The 26,406-nt window shown below is 40.4% G+C and overlaps 1 protein-coding gene across 2 annotated transcripts in view; it reads left to right on the plus strand.

Moving 5' to 3' along the window:
• The window catches only part of CFAP20DC (CFAP20 domain containing), a 267,426-nt gene that overhangs the window by 193,399 nt on the left and 47,621 nt on the right, over nucleotides 1-26,406 (plus strand). For both annotated transcript variants that reach the window (XM_021695068.1, XM_021695069.1), the window contains 2 exons: nucleotides 18-392; nucleotides 18,787-18,990. In XM_021695068.1, the coding sequence (XP_021550743.1) occupies nucleotides 18-392; nucleotides 18,787-18,990 (579 nt within the window). The remainder of the gene's footprint in view (nucleotides 1-17; nucleotides 393-18,786; nucleotides 18,991-26,406) is intronic.

The following is a 26,406-nucleotide window of genomic DNA, read 5'->3' on the forward strand; positions in this document are numbered from 1 at the left end:
TTTGTTCCCCTATGTAGGGTAACGACAGTATCCAGGGTTCCCCGAGCCCAACAACTAGTCCTTCAGGGTTAACTCAGCTAACATTAGAGAACACGTTGGGGAAGGCTGCAAGGCGGACAGATAAAGGACCTCTAAAAAGTGCCTACGCAGAAGCAGGAGCATCAGAAACCCAGAATTCCTTGGCAAAGCAGATAGATAGAAAAGACTTTCAAATGAGTGTGGTGCCTACACCATGCCTTTCTCCCCCGGGAAGAAGTGAAGCCTCTCAGAAAACTCCAGATCCCGTTATCAAAGCAAAGGACCGACCAGCCCATCAAGTACCAGCTTCAATAAACAAAACCTCCCTAAAGGAAATCTCGGGGGAAAAGTTGAGACCGATTCCTGAAGTATCTGTAAGTGGCTTCGCTCTGGTTTGCATAGGCGGGAAGCACGTCCTGCTGTGTTCTGTTCTGTCCCACTTCGCACGCGTTTTCAGCAGGACCTATTTTTCATCATTTGGGTGATCGGTAATGTATTTGCCTTCCTATTCAGATGTGTTTCAGATCAGTAGCAGCAGCTGTTAAAGAGTATATTGTACAGGGGCACCTGGGTGGCTCAGTTGGTTAAGCGACTGCCTTCAGCTCAGGTCATGATCCTGGAGTCCCGGGATCGAGTCCCGGGATCGAGTCCCGCATCGGGCTCCCTGCTCGGCAGGGAGTCTGCTTCTCCCTCTGACCCTCCTCCCTCTCATGCTCTCTGTCTCTCATTCTCTCTCTCTCAAATAAAAAAAAAAAAATCTTAAAAAAAGAGTATATTGTACATCCCAGTGATAATAGAATGCCTCATGTTTTTAATGAGAAAGATAATTATCATAATAGTTTTTTTTATTTCCCAGTTACTTCTCATAATTTTAGTTATCACTGCCTGCAAATTATAAATGAAGATCTTATTTTTGAGCCAAAAGCTTGCCAGTGAAATTGACAGATTTTCAATAACAATATACATTAGGAGCCATAAAAACATCATTATTCTATTCACTTTCTGGTCTCTTTGCAGCAGTTTCCCAAATAATAAATGGTATGAGTGAAGGTTAACAGTAAAGTAGTGTCATTGAATAAATCCCTAGGCTAGTTTGGTGGCTATATTCATGTCCATCAGATTGCTTTTCCTCCTTCCTGTGTTAGTATTAGGCTTCCTTCAGTCCCTCCATAGCTGCACTTAGAAACCAGAGAACAAATGAACTTATATTCCATGTTTTTAACACATTAAAGGTTTTCTGTATTTGTCATGTCCTAAGTATTCTGTATGTTTTACACTGTAAAGCTTTGGTTCAATTAGGTTGGGAGGATTGTTCCCTCACACAAGTCACAGACATATACATCATCATTAACAGAATAGCTAATATATCTTAAACCCTTGCCATGTGCCAGTCACTCTGCTAAGCCTTTTTTCCATGAAGCATTTCATTTAATCCTCACAGTGACCCTGAGAGGTAGAGACCTTCATCCTCACTTTTTTAGATGAGGAGACTGAGGTTCAGCGTGGTTATACAGGGAGTTCAAGGACAACAGCTGGTTAGCTGAAGAGTTAGAACTTGAAGCTAGAGTGTCTGAGTCCAGAACTGCTGCCTGGGTCCACCACGCTGGGCTGCATAAACATGTGCCGACTCTCATGTAAATGGCGGCCCCTCCTCAAGAAAGACCCAGATAAAACTGGAATGTGCGTTCTTCTTATTTCTCATGTTTGTATGCATGTGTGTATGCGTGCCCACAGGAACTTAGTGAATCACCTAACATAATGAAAATGGATTTGTTCTATGGTGATTTAGGATGAAAGTGGTCAGTAATATTTTTGCATGTTTTTCTTTTTTTCTTAAATATTTCTAAAACAAAAGTTCTACCTAACTGTATTTTTTTTTCCTTTGGTGTGCTCATAAGTAGAATGCAGCTAATAAACTAACCTTCCAGATTTATTCTATAACGCTGCTTCCCTTGACTGCAGCCAGAACTGGGCTGACAAAAACGGAGCCAAAGCAAGTCTCTAAGAAGCCTTCCACTCCGTTCTCCCCTAATTTTTTTGCCACTACCCTTCTATTAGGTAAAATCTCTCATCCTAATATATCCAAAAGATTGCTTATTTTTAATCTTTCCATCTTTCTGTAGAAATAAAACCAGAGCACAAAAATCAGCTTGGACACTTGAGGGACAAATGGACTTTGAGTACCTGGCCACTTGGCCAAGTACACTGCCTGAAAAGTAGGGGAAAATGAAAGGTGGGAGAGAGAGCAGGAGACTTTCCCTTACCCGTCCTCTTCATTTGAGAGGCTCTGGGGATAAGCCAGTTCACAGAGACTATTCGGGTTGCTCCAGGAGACCCTTCTCACAGCTGCTCGCTGCCGATTACAAAGTGTTCACCCGACTCCTGAGCCTTTGCCAGGCGCCCCCTGTGCGGCATCTGCCATTTTTACAGCTAAGGAGACTGACAGAACAATCCCCTCAGAAGGGTGGAAGAGGGAAGGAGCTTTATCTGTGTTGAGGGGATAAAGGCATGAAGGCACTGCTTACCATTTGTGCAGAGAGGTTTGACTTCAGTGTCAAAATTCAGGCTAAGAAAATGTGATCTCTAACAACCCACATGATCACTACAGTCTGTGGCTCACACTTGTGAATGTGATAACCTCAATTTAATAGGACGTAAAATTATGGAAGGCATTGGCACTCTGCCCCATACCAGGGTGAATTTACAGTGGGAATGGAGTGTTCTTCCAGAAACACCGTTTACAAAAGAAATTAATGGTCATAGTGGAAGGGTGCTAATACTTGACATTCTCTCCATTTAATAACTGCAGCTAAGAATCTGAAACAAGTTTCCTCAAAAGAGTGCTGTGTGCTTGCTAACTCCACAGAGGGATTTTTTCCCCCAGATCCCAGAAACCCATGGCAGTGACTTTTAATAATTTACTAATATTTAATTCACACAATACAGAATTCAGCTTTTTTTAGTACACTCATGGAGGTGTGCAACCATCACTACTCATCTTAGATCATTTTTATCACCCCCATTAATAGTCATTCCTCATTCATTGCTTCCCCCAAACTCCCAGAAGCCACTAATCAACTTTCTATCGCTATGGATTTGCCTATGCTAAACAGTTCATATAAATGAAATCAGACAGTATGTGGCCTTTTGTGTCTCATTTCTTTCATTTAGCATAATGTTTTCAAGTTCCATCCATGTTGTAGCATTTCATTTCTTTTTATGCCTGAATAGTAATCCATTATATGGATATGCCATATTTGTTTATTCATCTATCAGTTGATAGTTCGTTGTTTCCACTTTTGGGCTATTATGAAAGATGGTGCTATGAACATTCATATGCACATTTTTGTGTGGACATATGTTTTCATGTCTCTTGGGTACATACCTAGGAGTGGAATTGCTGGGTCATATGGAACTTGATATTTAACTTTTGAGGAACTGCCAAACTGTTGTCCAAAGCAGCCGCACCATATTACATTCCCACGGGCAAGACAAGTTGAGGGGGTTTCTCCACATCTTAGTCAACACTTGTTATTGTCTGTCTTTTTCATTTAAACCATCCTAGTGTGTGTGAGGTGGTATCTCATTGTAGTTTTGGTTTGCATTTCCCTAATGACTAAAGATGTTGAGCATCTTTTCATACCCTTATTAACCCATCTGCATATCTCCTTTGGAGAAGTGTCTATTCAAATCTTTGGCCTATTTTTTCATTGGATTATTTGTCTTTTTATTGTCCGGTTGTAAGAGTTTGGATACAAGTTCCTTGTCAGATACATGATATGCAAATATGTTCTCCCATTCTGTAAATTGTCTTTTCATTTCTTGGGGCTATCTTTTGAAGCATGGAAGTTTTTCATTTTCTGAAGTCCAATGTATCTATGTTTTTCTTCTGTTGCTTATGCTTTTGGTGTCATAGCTAAGAGCTATTGCCTAATCCAAGGTCACAGAGATTTATTCCTGTTTTCTTCTAAGAATTTTATAGTTTAACTCTTAAATTTTGTCCTATAATCCATTTCTAGCTAATTTCTGTCTCTAGTGGGAAGCAGGGGTTCAACTGCATTTTTTTTGCATGTGGATATTCACTTGCACCAGCACTATTGGTTGAAAGAGTATTTTTTCCCAATGAACTGTCTTGTCACCTTCTTTAGAAATCAGTTGACCATACATGTAAAAGTTTATTTCTGACTTCCCAGTTCTGTTCTATCTATATGTCTATCCTTACGCAGTATCACACTGTCTTGATTACTATAGTTTCATAGTAGGCTTTGAAATCAGGTAGTGTGACTCCTTCAACTTTGTTCTTCCTTTTCTGGATTGTTTTTGCATTTCCATAGGAATTTGCAGATCAACTTGTCAGTTTCTGCAAAAAGGGCAGCTGAGATTGCATTACATCTATAAAACAATTTGGGGGATATATCTTAACATCTTAATAATATTAAGCCTTCCAATCCATGGATATCTTTCCATTTATTTGTGTCTTTCATTTCTTTTGGCAATGTTTTATGATTTTCAGCGTACAAGTCTTGCACTTCTTTTGTTAAAGTTATTCCTAAGTATATTTTTTGATGCTATTGTGAATAGAATTGTTCTTAATTTTATTTTTTATTTGTTCATTTCTAGTGTTGATAGAAATGCAATTTATTTTTATATTGATCTTATATCTTGCAACCTTGCTGAATATTAATTAGTTCTAATAGTGTTTTTGTGAATTCCTTAGGATTTTCTATATACAAAATCATGTCATTACAAATACAGATAGTTCTACTTCCTTTCCAATCTGGATGTCTTTATTTCTTTTTCTTGCCTAATTGCCCCCGCAAATGGATTTCTTCTGAATGAAAAATTTTTCTTTCTTTCAAGATATTTAAGATTTAATACTTCAACTACTGTGGCCCAGTAGTGAATTCTAATGCAGACATGATGAGCTCAGTTAGGCCTGGAAGGATTCTACTGGTATGATGCATGGGAAATGTACTAGATGCAAGAGGAAAATTTTAACAATTATTCTAGGATTGGAAGTCCATCTAATATTATATGAATACAGGTATGAAATTACCTCTGCTAGCTAACATTATGGTCCACATATGTAGAACAGTCACATGTATGGGGGTTTCTACCACCTAAGCTGGATTTCTAAAATAAAGGACTTCTAGGGGCGCCTGCATGCTCAGTCAGTTAAGCGTCTGACTCGATTGTGGCTCAGGTCGTGATCTCAGGGTTGTGAGATGGAGCCCTGTGTTGGGCTCCATGCTAGGCATGGAGCCTGCTTAAGATTCTCTCTCTGCTTCTCCCCCCACTTTCCCTCTCTAAAAAAATTTAATTAATTAATTAAAATAAAATAATAAAATAAAATTAAAAAGGACTTCTAGGTGATGAGTTACGGCTGTTCTGGTTCTACTTCTGGACTGACAGCATCTTCTCTTGTGCTGAGTACCTGTCAAGCCAGATGTCCCCCCGGGTGCTAGAGATACACCAACCAAAACAGATGAGGCCTGTACCTTGAGGGGGCTTATATCTGTTAGGAAATACAGACAATAAAGATGTACAAGCAAACACTATAAAGTGATGATAAGCTATGATAAGAGTGTGGGAAGACAAATACAAGGAGATGTAACAGAGAACAGTGTTGGCCAGAATGGTGAGTACTTTAGATGTTCTCTGACTGAGTAGGTGACATTTGAGCTGAGATCTGAAATTTAAGATGGAGCCCGCCATGCAAAGAACCTGGGAATACTGTTTCAGGTGTCAGGAACAGGAGGTACAAAGCTTCTGAAATGGGCATCTTTGGGGATTAGCAGAGGCCCACATAGCTGGGGCATACGGGCAAGGGGAAAGTAGTGGAGGATGAGGTCAGAGCGGTACACAGGGCCCAGATCACGTAAGATCAGGATGGCCACAGTGAGGAAGGTGGCCTTTATTCCACATGCAATGGCAAGTCTTTGTAGGGTTTGAAGCAAGGCAATAACATTTACATTCAAAAACTTCCCTCCTGCTGTGTCAAGGATGGGTGCAACGGGGCAGGAATAGAAACAAAGAAAGAAACTGAGGCATCACTCTGATAAATCAGAGTGGAGGTGAAGAAAAGTGGCAGATTCCCAGAATAACTAGGAGCTAGAATTGACAGGATATAGGGAAGAGGAAACAGGCAGAATCAAGGATGACTCTCAGGCCTGGGACCTGAGCAATAGGGAGGATGGTCATGTAATACGCTGGGCTCTGGGAGACTGAGCAGACCTGAGCCACCCACTCAGCCATCAAGGTACTGCAATCAGGAATTGAATTGTAAGTGGACACCCCATTGAAAATCTGCTCTCACATGGGACGCCTGGTGGCTCAGTTGGTGAAGTGTTTGACTCTTGATTTTGGCTGAAGTCATGATCACAGAGTTGTGAGATGGAGCCCTGAAGCAAACTCTCTCTCTCCCTCTCCCTCTGACCCTCCACCCCCCACCCATGATCACACGCTCCCTCTCTCTCTCTCACACACATACATAAATAAATCTTGAAAAGGAAATCTGCTCTCGCAAAGTGCCGACATGAGGCGACTTTATGACAAGGGGCAATTAAAGGCTCTTACAAAAGAAGATGCAGGAGAACTGTTCTCCTAATCCCCTGATATGCCAGAGTACTAGTAATTCTAAGGAACACTTACTGAAATTGACTTGCTAACTACTGGGTAAACTTCTTCCTTGCAATGTTTTATTCATTTTTAAATAGAGTTCCCTATTATTAAGTTCAAATATTTTTAATTAAGAAACAAGTACAGCCCTCTGGGTAATATCATAACCATGTAGATATCTGGTAATTAAACTTTTCCACATGTATAACTGCATTCAAACAGTTCTGAATGAATCATTTTAAACCTGTAAATGTTATTATGTGCATCTTTAAACAAACAAACAAACAAAAAAGACATATTGTGGTTCCAGAAAAAGTTTGAGCTTATTGAAGAATGGTTATTTTCATAAGAAAAACAAAATACGCTACCAATTACAGTTTCAGGTATTCTAGGAAAAACAAGACATAAGTTTTTATAAGAAAAAAATTATAAAATGAATCCCATATAACTTTTGAGTTTAATTTTCACATTTTCATTTTTGAAAACTCAAAACTGAATTATGGAAGGACACTTTTAAAAGTGTTTTAAGCCATGGTATAATTTTTTTTAATTGTCAAGCCTTTTCCTTTGGATAATGAAAAAGGATTAGTTTGACGGCCTCTCTGATGAACTTGAGCCCATATTTTTTTGAAATAGAGGTTTACTAGTCTATGCAATTTGTACTCTACAAACTTAGAGGAAAATGAATTTGTAAATTATTTTAGAGTTTTAAAGGCATTGTTCCATTACATAAAGTTCTGCATTTTCTAGAGTATATAATACTCTGTGTTCAAAGGGAAGCCATCTGTCTCTCTTTGAATTTGCCACTCAAGTATGCTATTGGCAGCTGTCTTTCCAACAATACCCCATTGTTTAAAGACATCATAAATGTCTGTCTGACCCCTGACTTCCTTCAGTTACAACAATATTTCATTGTTGCAAAACACCTGTTTGGGGGTCAGGTTACCCTGTGTGCTGTACGTATGTCGATCATCCTGGCCCCACTATCCTCATGCTTTCCTGGGCCACCTGATAGACGTACAGCCTTCACCTTTGCCACCCTCAGAACCTTCCCCAAAGAGGGCCCTACGTTATGTCTATCTACATTTTCATTCTTCCGAGCAGTCAAAAGCAGTGGACACCATGGCTCAGAGCACCAGCTCAAATCAGGCAGACCTGGATTTTCATTCTGGCTTTGCTTCTTTTTACTTATGTGACCTTAGACACATTTCTTAACTTCTTTGAACCTCAGTTACCTCATCTATCAACTCGAAGAAAATAATAATACTTATTCCATAGGGTCTTAATGAATATTAAATGAGATAGTCCATGTAGAGCACTTAGCCCATAATTCAACCAGATATTTTCTTCTACCCATGTGTGAGTAGTTAGAACTGTAAACCAGTGTGCCTAGCATTCTAAAGCAAACTTTTTCAAATTCAATAAAACTCCAGAAACTAATTATTGGTACTGCTCAATAGGGGATAGCTATGTGCGTTTCTTGTCCTCTGTTAAGAGTTGAATCAAGTGCTAACATAAGAGTGAATTAATGGGTCACTTCTGCCAGGTAATGTGCTGGTATTTTCTCAGTGTTCACTGAAGAGAGAATAATATTTAGAAGCAGGACCTGGTATGTCTCCAGTCATTCCCCCAGAGAGCACCCTCTGTGTGCCTGCCTTATTCCCAGAGCTAAATTACAGATCTGCAGCTTCATGGCTGATGGGGTGAATTAAACGTGGACAGGACTAGTAGCAGTTTATAAACCATAGTGTTAACCATGGTAAGAATGTGTCACTTATTACATTGGACGCTCCTACCAATCAGTGGTCTCTGAAGAAGAGTTTGTGATTTCATGTTTTGTCAAAACTATACTCTTCCCTTGCCTCTGAAAAAAACAACAGAGTCATTATCTCAGTTTTATCTGTGAATGCCCTGCTGGGGATATCACTGAAGCTACAGAATTTGGTGATTAAATAACATTGGTGCTACCAGTAAAAGGATTTGCATTAAGCATAGAAATTTTCTGGGTGGAATTGGCTCCTAGCCCTCTTACTTTTGAATGTTTTTTTTTTCAGTCCAAATTTTTGCTGATGCTACAGAGTAGTTTCCTTTGAGTAAACAAACTCTTTGCATCTAGTGTCTAATTTAGTTGTTGACCAAGGCAAAATAGTCCAGAGTAGAAATATCTTAAAATAATTAAAAATGGAATTATGCTCCAAATTTTGGGTGATGATACGGAACTGCAAAAGTCATTAGGACATTTTCATATCTCCAAACAATGTGCCAGTTACTCTAATAAAAAGGAGCAGTTTCAGATTCTCAGAAATTTCCGAAATTGTAGGTAAAAAGACTTGACAAAAACTAAGAGACTATCAGAAGTATGAATCAATGAAAACACATTAGTTGTTTAGCTAACACACTATAACTTTTTACTGTCAGTTCACCAATATTGTAATGCTAAGGTTAATATCCTACTAGTCAAATGTTTATTGAAGAAATCCATCTTCTTTGATGTCTTGGCTTTCCTAATTTTAAAGGAGCAAGTCATACTTGCCATTTTCCTATTTTATGGAAGAGGCCCTAGGGTGACAGTATTTCCTGACCCATTGAGATCAAGGTCTTTGATTCAAGAAACTTGTTTGTGAATTTAAGGATTTAGGCCACTTGCCATATGCCAAGCCCTCTACAAGGTACCCCACTCTTTCTGTCCAGTCTCTATCTCCAGCCCTCACAAGAGACCTTATTTCTGTTTGACAGACCAGGAAGCAGAGAGACTTTAGCTAGTTCACATCTAGTAACTGTCAAACCCAAGAGTTTTGGCCAGAAAAGCTGGTTCACCTTCCACTACCCTGGACCACCATCCCCAATTAAAGGTCACTAAAAAAGTTCTGTGATTGGGACACCTGGGTGGCTCAGTCAGTTAGGCATCCGACTCTTGACTGCAACTCAGGTCATGATCTCCGCGTCACGAGATCAAGCCCCAGTGTGGAGCCTGCTTGGGATTCTCTCTCTCTCCTTCTCCCTTTGCCCCTCCCATCTCTCATCCCTCCACCCCCAACCCACTCTTGCGCACTCGTGCTCTCTCTCAAAAAAAATTCTGCGATCATGTGGCAATTTAACTGCCACTGCCACTTTTAGCTTCGCAGTATTTTTTTTTTTAATTTATTTGAGAGAGAGAGAGAGCACGTGCTCTGGGTGGGGGGTGGAGCAGAAGGAGAGGGAGAAGCAGAATCCCTGTGGAGCAGGGAGCCCGATGCAGGGCTCGATCCCAGGACCCAGGGACCATGACCTGAGCCGAAGGCAGACGCTTAACTGAGCCACCCAGGCGCCACACTACACAGTATTTTAATATGGAAAAGCATGCACAGTTGTTGGTATATCTATCATTACTGTATTACAACCAAAATGTTTTACATTTTAAAACAATCTGAACTTAAAGTTATCATCTTCCCACTCCAGAAACATCAGTTGGCTTACCTCTGATATTTTCATTTCTGTAGGCAGGCACAGTAATTGTTTTCCTCCTGGTTCTTTAACTAATATTTTAAACTACCATGTATTGAATGACTACTGTGCTTACCCCATGTACAAGGCTACAGTCGTCTTATAGATGGCATATCCTTGAATATAATATAAAACCTGTTCCATTTGGTGTTACTAGATTCCTTCTAGTCTATAGTTGATTGTTAAACTCAAGAAGTACCCACCACTAGATAGGTGCTGGGAAATTACAAATTGTTTATCAACTCACTTTAAAGTTAATTAAGAGTTCAGCTGTGGTTGTCGGAGAATTCTTTCTGAAAATTAGCAGGCTGACTACCGAGACAAAATGTACGGAAGTATATTGTGTAGAAGTCATGGATGAAAAGGGTGTTCTATACAAATATAGCACATCGATATTAGGATCTTTTTTAAAAAAATACTTTAGTGCTCCTCCCCTCCAAAAAAGAGAGCACCACGTCTATGAGGTAGAAAGCTACCCCTTTGTAAGGACTTTTGCCACTATCGGGTTTAAACTAGAATTCTCTACCTGAGACATTCTTAAGGGGTTAGTATGCAGAGATGATGAAGTGTGAATTGAGTCAGGGGTTGTGAAGTGTCTCCAGGTTACAAGCCAAAATGTTTGTGACAGACATCTCAGAGGTAGCATTGCGTCTGGTTAAGCCTTGGTCAATATGAACGCCATTGACATAAAACACGATCTATATTCTGACCAGTTCTGTCTTTCTAACAGCCTGCCTCCTGATTTCTGCTGTGTTAAGTTGACATAGCATCCCTTTAGTGCAGCAAAGTTTTTCAAGTTGTACTGTGGCTTGGTCTTTAAATTTCGATTTACCTCTTTGCATGGTGAAGAGGTATGCTGAAAGCTACCATACATTGGGAATGACTTATTTGCTCAAGCGTGTGTCACTTGAGGCTCATGCCTGAGATTTCTGTCTTCTCTTCATTCTTCTCTTCCTTGGGCCTGCGTCCCCAGTGAATCAGGGACAACTCTTTTGTGGGATACGTGCTCAGGAATTTGAAACAAGTCTTCAAGGGGTGCTAGTTGGTGAAGAGATGCCCTGGAACGCTAATTTACCATCAGCTCGTATTTAAAATGTCAGTGTAGCAATACTTTTACTGTCTGCAAATAGCAATAGAGAGGAGATTAATCTTCATATTAAAATGCCAGTTGAGGTTTAAAATTAGCTTTGGAAAATAGACTTCTACTTTTCTTGCTATGATGTTGAAGTTCAGAAAAACTTCCAAAACTTTCTAATTACAGCTTCAAAATTCTTAATAATACAAATTTGAAACTAGCAGTGATACTGACTCCCCAGCATTTACAAAATGCCTTTTTTGCCCCTACTAAGAGGGTCCGGAGTAAGGTGTCAGTGATTAACAACTGTTACCTCCTAGGAAATTTTTTTTGAGTCTTAGACTTCTTTGCCACTTTTGGTCATGGAGAAGTACACATCTCACAAACATACACTTTGATGAATTTTCACCAACTGAACAAATCCATGTGACCATTATTCAGATCAAGAAAGAGAACAATGCCAGTGCCCCAGGAGCCCCATTGTGCTCCCTGCCTGTCAGTATCCCTTCCTGCCACTATCCCTTCACAACTTCCGCCAAAACCCCCAAGACTAGTTTTACCCATATATACCCTCTTGTGCCTGGTTTCTCTCACTTAGCATTTCTTTTATGAGATTCAATATATCTCTTATTTCACTGCTGTAAAGTGTGCTACCATGCGACTGTCACACCACTTATTTATCCACTCTGCAGATGGGAGTTACTAAGAATATGTCTTTTTTATTTCTTTTTTTTAAATTCATTATTGAAGTATGGTTGGCATACAATGTATTAGTTTCAGGTGTATAATAGAGATTTGGCAATTTTGTACATTACTCAATGTTCACCATGGTAAACATAGTCACCATCTGTCATCATACAATAGTATTATTATTGACCAAATTTACGATGCTGCACTTTTCATCTCCATGACTTACTTATTTTATGACTGGTAGTTCATACCTCTTAATCCCCTTCACCTATTTCACCCATCCCCCCATCAATCTCCCTTCTGGCAACCACCAGTTTATTCTCCCTACTTAAGAGTCTGTTTGTTTGTTTGTTTGTTTTCTTTTTCAGATTCCACATATAAGTGAAATCATATGGTATTTGTCTTTCTCTGACATATCTCACTTAGCATGATACCCTCTAGATCCATCCATGTTGTTGCAAATGGCAAGATTTCATTCTTTTTTATGGCTAATATTCCTCTGTGTGTGTGTGTGTGTGTGCACCACATTTTTATCCATTTGTCTGTCAATGGACACTTGGGCTGCTTCCATATTTTTGCTATTGTAAATAATACTGCAATAACCATAGGAGTGCATATGTCTTTTCAAATTAATGTTTTTGTTTTCTTTGGGTAGAAAACAGTATGGAGATTCCTCAAAAAATAAAAAATAGAGATATCATATGATCCAATAAGAATATATCTTTTGATAGAATCGTAGACTTTTAATAAGACTTGGCCAGGGAAGTGGAAGCCATTTGGGTTTAAAAGGTTTAGATTGCTTCCTAGGTATTCCCGGGGCACCTGGGTGGCTCAGTCGGTTAAGCATCTGCCTTCGGCTCAGGGCATGATCTCAGGGTCCTGGGATCGAGCCCCGCATCGGGCTCTCTGCCAGCAGGGAGTCTGCTTCTCTCTCTCACTCTCCCTCTGTGTTCTCTCTCTCTCTCTCAAATAAATAAATAAATTCTAAATCCTAAGTATTTCCATCCTTGTTATTTCGGAACTCTGTTGCTGATTTCATTTCTGAAACAGTATGTATAAGTATTTCTAGTTTACTTAATGCTTTCTATGAATGTAAGCTCTGTACTTCCAGCTTGTCCCATGTTGTTCTGCCTGATGGTTAGAATATGCTGCCATATCACCCTTCTTATCCTTCGAGGTCCAGCATAGAGACCCATCTCCTCCATGAAGCTTGACTGATCCTACAAGAGGTGACCTCTCTCTTTTCTGAAATGCCAGACTATTTGGTCCATCTCCCTTTCCTTACATGCCTTTTACATTTTGTTCTGTTCTAACAGCCACCATCCCCTTTGTAGTAGCAGTTTCTGTGTCTTGGTGTAACTTAAAAGAAAACAAAGAGTCAGGGATAGTTCAGTAGACCTTTATTTAGAGTTTTTTTTTACATGGTGTCCCCTATGCTCTGGTGTCAGGCCCTGTCACAATGCAGAGCTGATTCAGAAAGAGAGTTTCAGAGACTTTATAGGTTCTAGAATGAGAATAACAGCCCAGTTTTCTCCCAGTTTTATTACTCTCCTATCCATATAGAATGGAATGAGTTTCTTCACCTGATCTTATTAACCCATGGCCGTGTCTCATTTTGGCTCTACACCACCATTGTGAACTTAGCCTTAGAACTTAGAACAGTTCAGTAAACCCAGTTCTTATCTGAGGCTCACAACATTCTATAGGCACATGTTTGATGGATTAAGCTATTCTGCCTTAATATCTTGAGAAGAGAAATTAGGCAAAGAGCATCAAGTTGTAAGGTTACTTTTGTTTGTTGTGTTTTATCATCTTGCTGGAATTACCCGTTTTCCTTTTAATCATCATCAAGACTCTGTGTGATGAACTAGTACTATACCCAGTTATATGCTACATTTTTTTTTTTAAGTAGGCTTCATGCCCAGTGTGGAGCCCAACACAAGGCTTGAACTCACAACCCTGAGATCAAGAGTCAGACACATAACCAACTGAGCCACCCAGGTACCCCTTATGCTGCCTTATTTTATGCTCATTTCTTTTTTTTTTTTTTTTTAAGATTTTATTTAGTTATTTGACAGAGACACAGTGAGAGAGGGAACACAAGCAAGGGGAGGGGGAGGGGGAGAAGCAGGCTTCCCGCGGAGCAGGGAGCCCGATGCGGGGCTCGATCCCAGGACCCTGGGATCATGACCTGAGCCAAAGGCAGACGCTTAAGGACTGAGCCACCCGGCACCCCTGCTCATTTCTTTCTAGCTCTTGATTGTCCTACTAGATTGTAAGGCCTGTGAAAGCAGGGGCCACATCTCACTTGTCTCTCTGACTTCACTGTGTTAGGCTTCTAAAAATGTCTGAAGATCAAAAGAAGGTGAGTGGTTCGACTGGTTTCATGAGGGAAGAACTTGCTTGGGAATCTGAGCACAGCTGAATTGTATAGCCTAGAGCCCATTACCTCCTTCCTAAAACAAATCCGACTGATAATGTCTCCCTTCTTTCCTACAAGGATATTTTGAGACAAAATTGGGTTATACGTAACATTTTGAACCTTTTGGAGACAGAATTAGATAGGACACTTGTCTCTCACAAGTTGTATAATTTAGTTAGATGCCATCTTGTGCTGGAGTCCCCTTTAATGTGAAGACTTTCTTGCAAGCCTTCTTTTGAAAAATATATAATTTAAATGATTTAGCCTTTCCGGTGATTTTGAAATGGCTTAAGAGATTACGAATCAAGACTGTATCGGGGGACTAAGTTAATTACCTGTCTCTGCCACCAGTTGCTCCATCCATGACCCTGGAAAAAGTCACTTCTTTCTCTCTGCTCATTTTCGCCTGCTCTTCCAACGTGTTGTCAGAATACATTTTACTGTTGTAGGAAATAAATTCATGGAAATTCAGAGTTCTGAGCAGATTGATCATCAACAGTTCCTGGCCCATAATAGGGTCTCAGTAAGTATTTGTAGATACTTACTAGTGAATGAACTGATCGGTGCATTTTCAACACTGCAGATGACTGCAGTATTCCCGGCAGGCGCCATTTCCCCAGCCTCTGCTTCAGTACTTCCAGTGGTGGAGAGACTTCACTCCCTCTGAAGACCACTCATTCCCTTTGTTAACAAGTTTAATTACCATCAATGCCACCTTGGACTCCTGCGAGGCGTCTTCCAAATCTGCGGGGCAGTTAGTCACTGCCAAGCTGCATTCCTCAAGCATCTTAGACATATCTGTATTGTAGTGTTGATCTGGGTACATATAACACTCTGACTTATAATGCCTGTTATGTCTCCCTTTCTTGACTGTGAGCTCCATGAGGACAGGGCGGGGTGTCTTATTTTCTTTATACTCCCAGCTCCTGACATAGTACAGAATAGATGAGAGACTGGGGGAGGGGAGAACAGAGAAAATGAGAAGAAAGAACAATAATAACAGGGAGCACATGTATTGATGGCCAACTCAGCGGTCCTCCTAAGAAGGATGTACTCACCCAAGGAGGTGTGCACCAAAAACCATCCACTGGGCTTGAAGAAAATATTGAAACTATTCCCATTTTTTTAAGCTCAACCGTTTTAATTTCTATTTTTCTGTATGTTTTATACTATGCATACTAGTTTAATATAGCTATACATGTGTTTTGTTTATTTTTATTTATTTTTAAAGATTTTATTTATTTATTTGACAGAGAGCGAGAAAGCACAGGCAGGGGGAACAATAGTGGGAGAGGGAGAAGCAGGCTCCCCGCTGAGCAGGGAGCCTGACATGGGGCTCAATCCCAGGACGCTGGGATCATGTCCTGAGCCGAAGGCAGACACTTAACCAGCTGAGCCACCCAGGCACCCATGTGTTTCATTTATAAACAAACATATATTAGAAGGTACATACACAAACATTTTTTCATAAAGGTGCACATCATAAGTTTGGAGACCCTTCATATAGCTGTTTGTCAGGTACTATGCTAAGTATTTTACATGCATTATTTCATTTAGCCCATTGAAAATCAAGTGAGGTATATACTATAGTTCCATTTTACAGATGAAGAAACTGAGGCACGGAGAGGTTAATTTGCCCAGTCACATCCAGCTGGTAACCAGTGGGACAAGGGCCCAGACCTAGATCTGTCTGGCTTAACCGCTTCCCATTCTCTCTTGTTTTCTGTCCTAACACCTAGGGTTGGACCTGAGGCACAGTACAGGTTTGTAGATTAAATACATAAAATGAATGGATGAATTAATCATACTTAGCACATCTTAAAGCTTTCTCAAGAAAAATTGTGAAAATGAAAATAAAATTTCCTTTCTCACTGTAAAGGTGTGTTGGCAACAACAAGCCAAATGACATGCCCAGGTGACACAATGGAACACTTCATTCCATTTCTTGGCAGAAAAACTGAAGCGAAGGCCAGCAAGTCACTGTTTACCGCTGGGCCTGAAGTCAGGCTGCTAGTCTTGTTTTCACATCTGATGACTACCTTGTTTTTATGGAGCTATAACTCATATACCATAGAAATCAGCTTTTTAAAGAGTACAGTTCAGTTTTCAGTATATCCACGAAATTCTGCAGCAACTTAATTTCAGAACATATGCATCACCTCCCAAAGAAACTACACACCCATTCCTGCTCTCTTTGTCCTGGGCAACCACCAATCTGCTTTCTGTCTCTATGGATTTGCACATCCTGGACATTTCATATAAGTGGGATCATACAGTCTGTGACCTTTTGTCTCTGACTTCTTTCACTTAGCATAATATTTTCAAGGTTCATCCATGTTGTAGCGCGTGTATCAGTACTTTGTGACTCTTCATGGGCAAATTACGTTCCATTGTGTGGTTAAACAAGAATCTGTCCATCAGTTGATGGACATTTGGTTGTTTCCACCTTCTGACTGTTATGAATGGTGCTGCTGTGAACATTGGTGTTCAAGTTTTTGTATGAACATATGTTTTCAGTTCTCTTGGATATATACCTAGGAGCAAGTTGCAGGGCCACATGGCAGATGTTTAACATTTTGAGGAACCACCAAACTGTTTTCCAAAGTGATGGCACCATTTTACATTTTCACCGGCAGTGTGTGAGGATTCCAATTTCTTTACATCCTCACCAACGTTTGTTGCTATCAAACTTTTGTATAATAACAGTCCTAGTGGTCGTGAGTGGGATTTCACTGTGGTGATGATTTATATTTCTCTAATGACAGTGATGTCAAGTATCTTTTCTTGTGTTTATTGCTCCCCCAAGTATTTCTTCTGAATTCAAATTATTGCTATTTTTCTTTTTTTTTAGTGTCTTTCATTGAAATACAAATTTTGTTCTTATGCTATCTGTTTTGTCCCAGGAACTCTCAAAACACATTAAATATTCATGAAATCTCCTATTAGGGATTGCATAGTCTCTCAGGGTGCCAGGCGGCTGGAGCCATGAGTTGTAAAAATTTAAATGAGTTTCCACCAGCAACTTTCCAGAAATTCTCTACGTTACATTATTAGATCACAAGCTTTGATAATCCCAAAATTATGGTAATGATAGTGCTTTATTTAAAAGTTCATAGGAACACCAAGACTTTTTTTAAATTATATTTTCTTAACTTTTTATATCCCTGTGAGGCAGAAAAGAAGAGAAGGCAGTAGCTGTCTCAAAGGGTCCTCCGAGAAAGTAAGTGTAGAGATTTGAATATCTAAAAAATTCTAATGTGTCATGAAACAAACCTTTTATCTTTTTAGAGAGGGAGGTGTAGGGTGGGGAGGGAGAGAGAGAATCCCAAGCAGGTTCCATGCCCAGCGTGGAGCCCGATGCAGGGCTTAACCAACTGAGCCACCCAGGCACTCCATGAAATAAACCTTTTTGAGCACAACCAATGTTTGCAGATGGATAAGAAAATTTCAAGATTGTTTTTAAGTTATATGGCAGTCCTGGATATAAATCAGTACTCAAATGTGATGCTAACATTTCAGCGATGTTGAAATTAACCTTTGCTATCAAACTTGGTTTAGATCACAGAGAAAGGAAAGGTTTTGAAAATTCCATATAACAATTTCTTCCCTGTACATTGAAAGAATATTTACATTAGCCTCTAAAGATTTGTAGTAGTAGTCATGGGGGGGGGGGGGGGAAATGCCTGACAGATTACATGTATAGCAAAATCCGTATTAGTGTAAGTGTTTATTATAGCTGTGAGGTCTTTCTGGCTTTCAGAACTTACATGTTCCCATTTTAAGATTAAATTTTATTTGATGGCTTTTATCAGCATTAGTCATTCTCAACCTACTGTAAGTTGAATGTATTTGGTCATAATGTTCACAGTGATGAAATTCATCAGTATTCTTGAAACTGGACTTTTATATGGAAAGTGATTTTTCTTTTTAAAAAAACTTTTTGGATTTTTGTTTAGTCAAATACTGGTCAAGCACCAGACATGGGAAATACAGTGAATGTAAGGCAGTGTTTGCCTTTGTAGAGCTTGTAGACCACCCGCAAATGCCAAAACCATTAGGTAATTGCAATTTTGATGAATGCTAGAAATGAACACCTTCTGATTCCAGGAGAACACTTAGTGGAGGGGCCGCCCCAGTTTGTGCTTGTCAGAAAAGGCTTCCCTGGGAGATGACACAATGTGGGACCTAAAGGGCGCCTAGGAGTTAGCCAGCACATGGGCCTCACAGGCTAGCACTAAGGCAGACACGAGCTTGATGCTCTCAAGGACTTTAATGAGCGTGGCTGATATGCCAGGAGCAAAAAGGCAAGGTGAGGCAGGGCGGGGGGCAGGCGTTGTATAAGGGCACGTTAAGGATCTGGGCCTTGGTCAGTGGAGAGCCACCAAAGGGGTTAAGGCTGTACAGTAGCATGTGTTGGTGATCTATAAATTAAGAACGGGCAGTGACCCTTTGCTCTGTCCCTTTCTTCTCTCTTGTTCAGGAATATGATTGGAGAAACTATCAGCCCAGCCAGATGAGTGAATCTGAGTTGCAAATGCTGGCAAGCCTGCGGCGGCAACAGAATGAAGAACTGGAGGACCCAGGGGCTCCCCATGGCCTGAGCGCATCCCAGGTTGACAACTGTAATGTCAGCATTAGTACCAGCAGCGACGACACGACCACCTGGAACTCCTGCCTGCCACCAGTGAGTCCAGGGCTCTGGGTCTTTGTGTACTGCCTTAACGAGGAGCAAACTTCTTTCCAACAAAGCCCAGCCTTGCCTGGGAAACCTAGGGCCAACATGAGAACGCTGCCCATGAGAAATATTCGGAGCCCATTCAGGAGCACCTGGCTGGCTCAGTCAGTAGAGCAGGCAACTCTTGATCTTGGGGTTGAGTTCAAGCCCCGCATTAGGTGTAGAGATTACTTACAAATAAAATAAAAGAAAGAAATATTCAGAGCCCATTCTGAATTAGTGTTTTAGGTCTGAGGGCATGGTCTTTTCTTAAGCTGTCTTACTTACCTTCAGATAATGGATGTTCATTATGTGGTGATATATACGAACATACATTGAAAGCAAAAAGGAATCATTTTACTGTCAATTCTGGGTCTTTCACTGTATCCGCAGCTCCTAGCACAGGCCTGGCACATAGAGAGGGCTCAGTATTTGTTAAATGAATGAACAAAAAAGATGTTTGCTGCTCCCAGTATCTGAGGGCCGTGATAGGCACTGCAGACGATTCAACAGCTTATCTTTTCCCATATGTTTATACAGTTAAAGCACTTTTAAATATGGCCCATCATCCTCACAATGGACCAGCCGAGGAGTTGGATCAGGTCAAAGTCTTCCTGTCTTTCAGGTGAAGAAACCAAACTCTCCTAGGCCCAAGCTTCCACACCTGGTCAGTGGTGGAGCCCAGAGCAGAGCCCGGTGTTTTGGCTCAGTCTATTTTCCCCACTTCTGGCCTTGGGGATCTTATGGCTGAATTGGAAAGACAAAGTGGAAACGCTGATAGAACAGTCCTATACAGCTTAAAAAATCATAAGGCAGAATAGTAAAATCAGTATTTTAATAGCGGTATTTAAAGCTGCTATTTCTTTAAACACTTAGAGACATTTTAAGACTTCCATGAACCCAAGGAAATTTACTTATAATTTACTTATATTTACCTATAAGGCCACATTCAACACCAAATCAAACATATTAAAATACACTTTCATCCAACAGTAAATATTACTTTTTTACTGTATAATTTTTGAAGGGAAATATAAAATTTATTTATATTTATATAAAATTAGGTAAAGCCTGAGTTCAAGTGTAGTTGACAGTAGATAATGTATGTTTTAAGAATCGAATTAAATATTTATTAATTTTACAATTTTTTTTTCAAAGTCTCCAGCATCTTTGTAGACGTTAGCAATCTCGGAGGCTCTGGCACTAGGCTTTCTATGTGTTACCTAACTCAGTCCTTACTGCTATCTTATGTGGTAAGCACTGTTGAGTTCCCAATTCCAGATGAGAAAATTGAGACTCTTGAGTGTAGTGATTCAGACTTAGCTTCGCATGACTCCTCTGAGTTTGAGCTCCTAACCACCATGATGGGGTGACTTCTGTGTGTGACTTAATTTGCCAAATGGGTACCGTGGATATCCAGCAGATGGTGACATTTCTGCTCTGGAAAGTACATACACGTCTTCATGGAGGAGGAATTCAGATTGACTCTAAGGCAATGTAGGGAAAGAAGGATGTTTTCATGAGTGTTTTTTATCCCTACTTTGCCCACCCTCCAGGCTTCCCTTGCCTCAGTTATGTTTTCATTAAACTAAATGATCAAACATGCATAAGGCCTCCAGCAGCTTTGGTGCCAAAGAGTATCTACCCATCCAACAAGAACACCCCTGTGTGCTGGTTACTCAGAGTATCCTTGTAGCAGATCTAAGAACATTAAGAGTAAGTTGCAGATTTTTGCCAATGCAATTTACAATGGAATTGAAATATTGCCTTTCTTATAAAATATTCCTCAGCAGTCAGTTAAATGGAAAGTAAGAAAGAGAACAGTGGCCTCCTGAACGAACTCATTCTGTCGTGAAGTAGCTTGGAGACCAACATTAAAAAGGACAAACCGAGGAATGATTATTTATGGACTGAAAAGGCTGAGCTCTTGGTTGCCCTGGATACTGTGTTCTCATCACTGTCCTGTGCTGGCAAGGACCGGAGTCCTCATGCACAACAACTACTCTGCTCTAAAAGTATACAGCCAAAAATAACACCAATGGTAATGAACTTAATAACCCCTCCGTTTGACCAAATGAGAAATTGAAAACAGTCTATTTTTTAGACAGAGAAAATAATTGAAAAGCCCACTTTTGGTATTCATAAGATATGTTTATTACTGCATCAAATTCAGTCTATTTCAATATTGGAACTATCACCAAATGGAAAATTGCATTTCTTAATGAACTCTGCATCTTGTTGCTCATATAGAGTTTAAATAGAGCAATTTACAAGAACTATTGTGGTCTTTCTGAGAGCTCATGCCTTTCTCTTTAGAAGTTGTGCAGGGAGAGTGAAAAAGAAGAAATGAACGAACTCATAACTTTATTTAACACAATGGTACCCTGCTTTTCATGTATCTCAGTGGCGCCACCGCCATCCACAGTGACACTCCACCAGAAATTTGGAGTACATCTCTACTTCTCCCACTGCTTCATTTCCAAATCCTAAGAATCCTCAGGATTTTACCCCTCCCTACCTAACACCATAACCTTGGCACTTTACTTTTCATCCACGTTCCCTCAGTAGGCTCCTGGTACCTCTGTACCTCCCATCCAAGCACCTGATGGTGAGGAACATCTGCTCTGAGGTCAAATGGCCAAGGTTCAAATCTAAGCCGTGACCTTTTAAAACATTTGGCACTATATCTGAGACATAATAAGTAATTAATTTAGTAAATTAAGGTTATTTGTCATTATTATTGTCATTATTATTCACACTAGTGATCTTCCTAAAGCCCGGATCTAATCTTACCTCTTCCCTGCATAAAGCCTTTCCTAGTTCCCATTGGCTCTTTGGTTTGGCATACAGGGCCCCCCATGGTGTGAGACCTGCTCCCCTCCCCCAGCTCATCTCTCACTGTTCCTCACCTTTTACTCCATGCTTCGGTCCAAGTTATAACTTCCTGAATGCACTCTGCACACATCCTTGTACCTTGTACCTGATGATCTCTCCAGACATAGCTCCAAAGCCTGCTGTAGCCCTTCTCCAGGCCTCATTGTGAGAGACAGACCTTCCTTTCTGCCACTAGAGCCAGGAATATCTCAATGACATTCTTGTTCCTGAACCCAAATTTTGCTGCCTGTCACCTGAAAGATCGTTACTCAACAGATGAGTTTGGATTGGAAAGGAGTTTGAGCTTTATTCAGGAGGCCAGCCACCTGGGGAGAAGGTAGACTCTTGTCCACAGGCCAACTCAGAGGGTTCTGCCTGGCCCAGGGGTTTTTAAAGGGGTTTAAGGCAGTTAATAAACAAGGGGAGTACAGTGGCCTGCGACATATCTTGGTTCCATGCAGACTAGATGATGCCAAAGATAGACGTTAACTCAGTGCTCGGGGCTTGTGCAAGGGGGTCCAGCTCTTGTTTCCCAATGTGCAGGACTGTGTTCTTCCTGCAAAGGAGGGCAAGGTCTGCAGATACACAAAGGGAGGTGAGTAAAATCATCTGTGTGACCTGAAAAAGAACAGCACCTTGCTACAGAATTACTGGACTCATCTGAAAGCTGAGGTAGCTTCCAACAGACTTGCTGGCCTCTGTGGCCTGGAAAAGTTCTGGTCCTTCACTCCTCAAGGCTGATGGTCTGCAAATCTCAAAGAAAGTTAAGTTAGTTTGGTTACAAATCAAGGGCCTTCGGTCAGCAAGTAAGGAGTGTGTTAACTTGAAGCAACCCTTAAGACCAGCTGGGGTGCTGTTAAATTCTCAACCTAGCTTATCTGTCTCACATTAATTCATTCCACATACTTGTTTTTTTGCTTTTGTTTTTAAGCGGTACAATAGGCTGTGAACTATGCTGGGGATAAAAATAAAGCTTGACCTGGCCTTGAGATGTTCACCATATTGGAGAGAGGCGGAGAGTCAACATCTCACTGTAAGTCAGGGCACTGAGTGATGACAGAATGAAGAGTTTCATAATAGCTCTTAGAAGAGAGGCCCACGTCAGAGAAAGCAGTTGATTCTACTCTTGGTTTCAAGGATACTTTCACAGAGAAGGCTACAATTAAGTCAGAGTTCAAGAATGCGTGCAAGCTCATGTGGAAAGAGGGGGAAAGGAATTCCAAGTTCTGAAAAGGGACAGAATAAATGTATGGAGGTGAGGGTGGAGTCTCTCCTTGAACAGGATAATCTCCTCTTAGCGTCCTTGTTTCTCCATCACCTTGAACAGAACTTGAAATGACTCTCTGCTTGTCTCACCATCCCCCCCTAGCCAGCATACACCCAGAAGGCCCCCATGCTCTAGTTGCACCATGCAGCATGCCCGTCACTGCCATGCCCTGTGTCCAGATCATGTCAGTCATGTCGTTGCTCATCATGCTCTTCCCTCTGCCTGGGGAGACCCTCCATCCCTCTTCTCTACCCAGAACACTCCCTGGTTTTCCAAGGCCCAACTCAAACGTCACTGCTTTGTGAAACCCTCTCCTACACTCCACCACACTGCACAGAATTATTTCTTCCTTCTGTGGGTTCCCATTATCTTCAGTCTCAATGTTAGCATTTACCACATCAGGGAACCATTGTTAGTGATGTGCCCGAGGCCTGGTTGTGAGCTCCTTGAAGGCAGTACCATGCTGAGCACAGTGCCTGGCATGAGGTCACACTCAGTCTCTGGTTATTAGTCATCGACTGAATGAATCAGTCAGAAACATTAAAAAGAATCCTTTTTTACTCTACAATAAGGTAGTTTTCATCAAAATTCCAAAATAAACATCAGCTTTGCTTTGCTTAAATAAACCCTGGACGATGCAGATAATATTTTACATTCAAGATTTGATAAATGGATATTAAATATACAGACAAAGGAAAAATCTCTCTCTGGACAGGGCTTGATGACCAATGGTTTAAAACAGAGATTTAAGTAGGTCACATTCAATTTAGCATCTTTACCGAACGACTTCACACACGCTGTAGTCTGAAACCAGAAAGCCCATGTGGAGTAAAGTGAAGAGTCTTTAGCGAAATCTATTGTGTTTACTACAAGCTCTGATTCCTCAGCTTTCCTCAGCATCTGTACGGTTCAGAGTAATATGTACTGTTTAAAAGGTGTTTAGATATAATAAATTAGTCATTTAAAAGTGTAATTAAATGTAACCATATTTCTCATAGCAAATTGGCTTTTGTAGGCATCTCTTGCCAAATAAATCAAGCCTACTGAGAAATCCATTGGCCTTTGACAGACAAATTTTTCAAAGTTTCTAACTTAGAACCAAATTCAATTAAAACAATACTTTACAACTTCTGTGGAAACCGGCTACAAGTAATCAATTTTGGAGGGTTTCTGTTAGGAGTAGCCCTCATGAGATTTATTCAAAAACTCGGCTGTAGGCAGTCTTAGGAAGGGAGCTAGGAGTTGCTTATAATGAATTCTTAAGTGAATTTTATTTTGATGAGGGCTTTTGATTGACAATAACATAAAATCATGTCGTGTGTGTGTGTGTGTGTGTGTGGTTTCTTTTTAAGGAAAAAGAGTAGCTATTAATGGAAACAGCTTTTTGCGATGCCCAAAAGAATCTAGACTCTGCTTCAGCCAACCTGAGCTCAAATCCCAGCTCTGCCATTTACTGGCACGATGGCCTATAAAATGGGAATCATAAAAGGCCTTCCTCGTATCGGCATGGTGAGAATTGAATGAGTGCAGGGGATGCACATGCCCAGTGCCTAACAGAGTAAGCTCATTGTTACCTGCTGCTCCCCCAAAGTTACTCTCCTCAAAGGGCAACTTGAGTGATGAGAAAAGATTTCTATGATATTTCCCCTTTTTGTGACTACTGAGGGCTGTAAGGAGAGGTAGAGGTTCTGTTGTGCTTGTTTTGATGTGAGCTTAACCACTAAAATCCAGACTTATCCCCTCAAAGCTTTACAAATTAGCCCTTTCATTATTTTATTATTTCAATATTTCATTATTTCTCTGTCCTGCCTCTACCTGAGATTCAAGAAAAGCATGACTCGTGTGCACGCTGTCTTGTAAGCTGAAAACCTAAAACCATCATTCCTTCAAGAATTCCCATAACCTAATATCAAGCATGTAAGTCTCCTCAGCTTGTTTAAAAAAAAAAATGTTCATTGCATGCATCCATCAACATGGCACATTGCACAGCATAATATTTGGAGAAAAACAAGGCAAAATGCGCTTAATAAAATTACAAGCATATGGTGATGTTCTCAGACAAGCTATTTACGGTCTTGATTAACCTTGTAACATTTTTGCCATTTTCTTAGGTTTTACATAACACCATGAAAATATTGTCTTTACCTTTTAACATGGCAGGATTATCTTATCTCCTGTTCTTTTATTTAGCCTTCACTTCTCTCCCTCACCCCCAGATTTCTAGCAGCTTGATCATGGAAAAGCAAAGCTTCTTGTGCTCAGTGGCAAATTTCAGGAGTTCCGTTTTCCTGACACTGGTGCATAGCAACAGCACCACCAAAAGGACAAGGTCCTCAGTTTCTAGGATCTGTTCCATTTCTTTGCTCATCAGCGTATCAGCGTTTGACGTGATGATTGCTGGCTGCTACGTGTCCAGTATATAATATATTGGCATTTCAGGCTCTTTACAGTTAATAGGTCTTAATTTGTTCTGATCTACAGATTCATTAACTTCTCAGCTCTTTTTGGGTGTAATGAGTTTTCTTTTAATTCTCCTGAACTAAAAAGGTAAGTAGTTGATTGTGCTAAGCTGCAGATAAATCAGATGAGCAGATGTTCTTATACCACTATAGAAATGATATATGAAAACTGATATTAGAGTCAATGTAATACTGAAATGTGTGAGTTGTTCTGTGTTTAGTGACTATGAAAGTCACCCCATGAAATAAACTTTCCTCATCCTCGAAGTATCATCTTTTTTTTTTAAGATTTTATTTATTTATTTATTTCATTTATTTATTTGGCAGAGAGGGAGCAGGAGAATACAAGCAGTGGGAGCGGCTGGGAGAGGGAGAAACAGGCCGCCTGTCGAGCAGGGAGCCCAATGCGGGGCTCGATCCCAGGACCCTGGGATCATGACCTGAGCCGAAGGCAGACGCTTAACGACTGAGCCACCCAGGCACCCCTCAAAATATTATCTAGTATACCTTATGTTTGTCCCACATTTAGCAATGTGGCAAAACTTATCTTCTTTAATTTTAAATATATAGTGATATGTCATAAGATTGAAATCAAATGAATTTAATTTATGGTGAGGAGGCCATCTTACAGATCTCAAATAAATATTTCAGACCACTTTTTTTTTTTTTTTTTTTTTCTGCCATAAACTGACCTGAGTTTTATCATATGTGTTTTCAAAAACTTTGGTATTCACCACTGTAGGTGAACCTCTGAGCTGGATTAAGCACTACAACCTAATGGTTAAG

The sequence above is a fragment of the Neomonachus schauinslandi genome, chromosome 1 (genome assembly GCF_002201575.2).
Source record: "Neomonachus schauinslandi chromosome 1, ASM220157v2, whole genome shotgun sequence".
Taxonomy (NCBI): domain Eukaryota; kingdom Metazoa; phylum Chordata; class Mammalia; order Carnivora; family Phocidae; genus Neomonachus; species Neomonachus schauinslandi.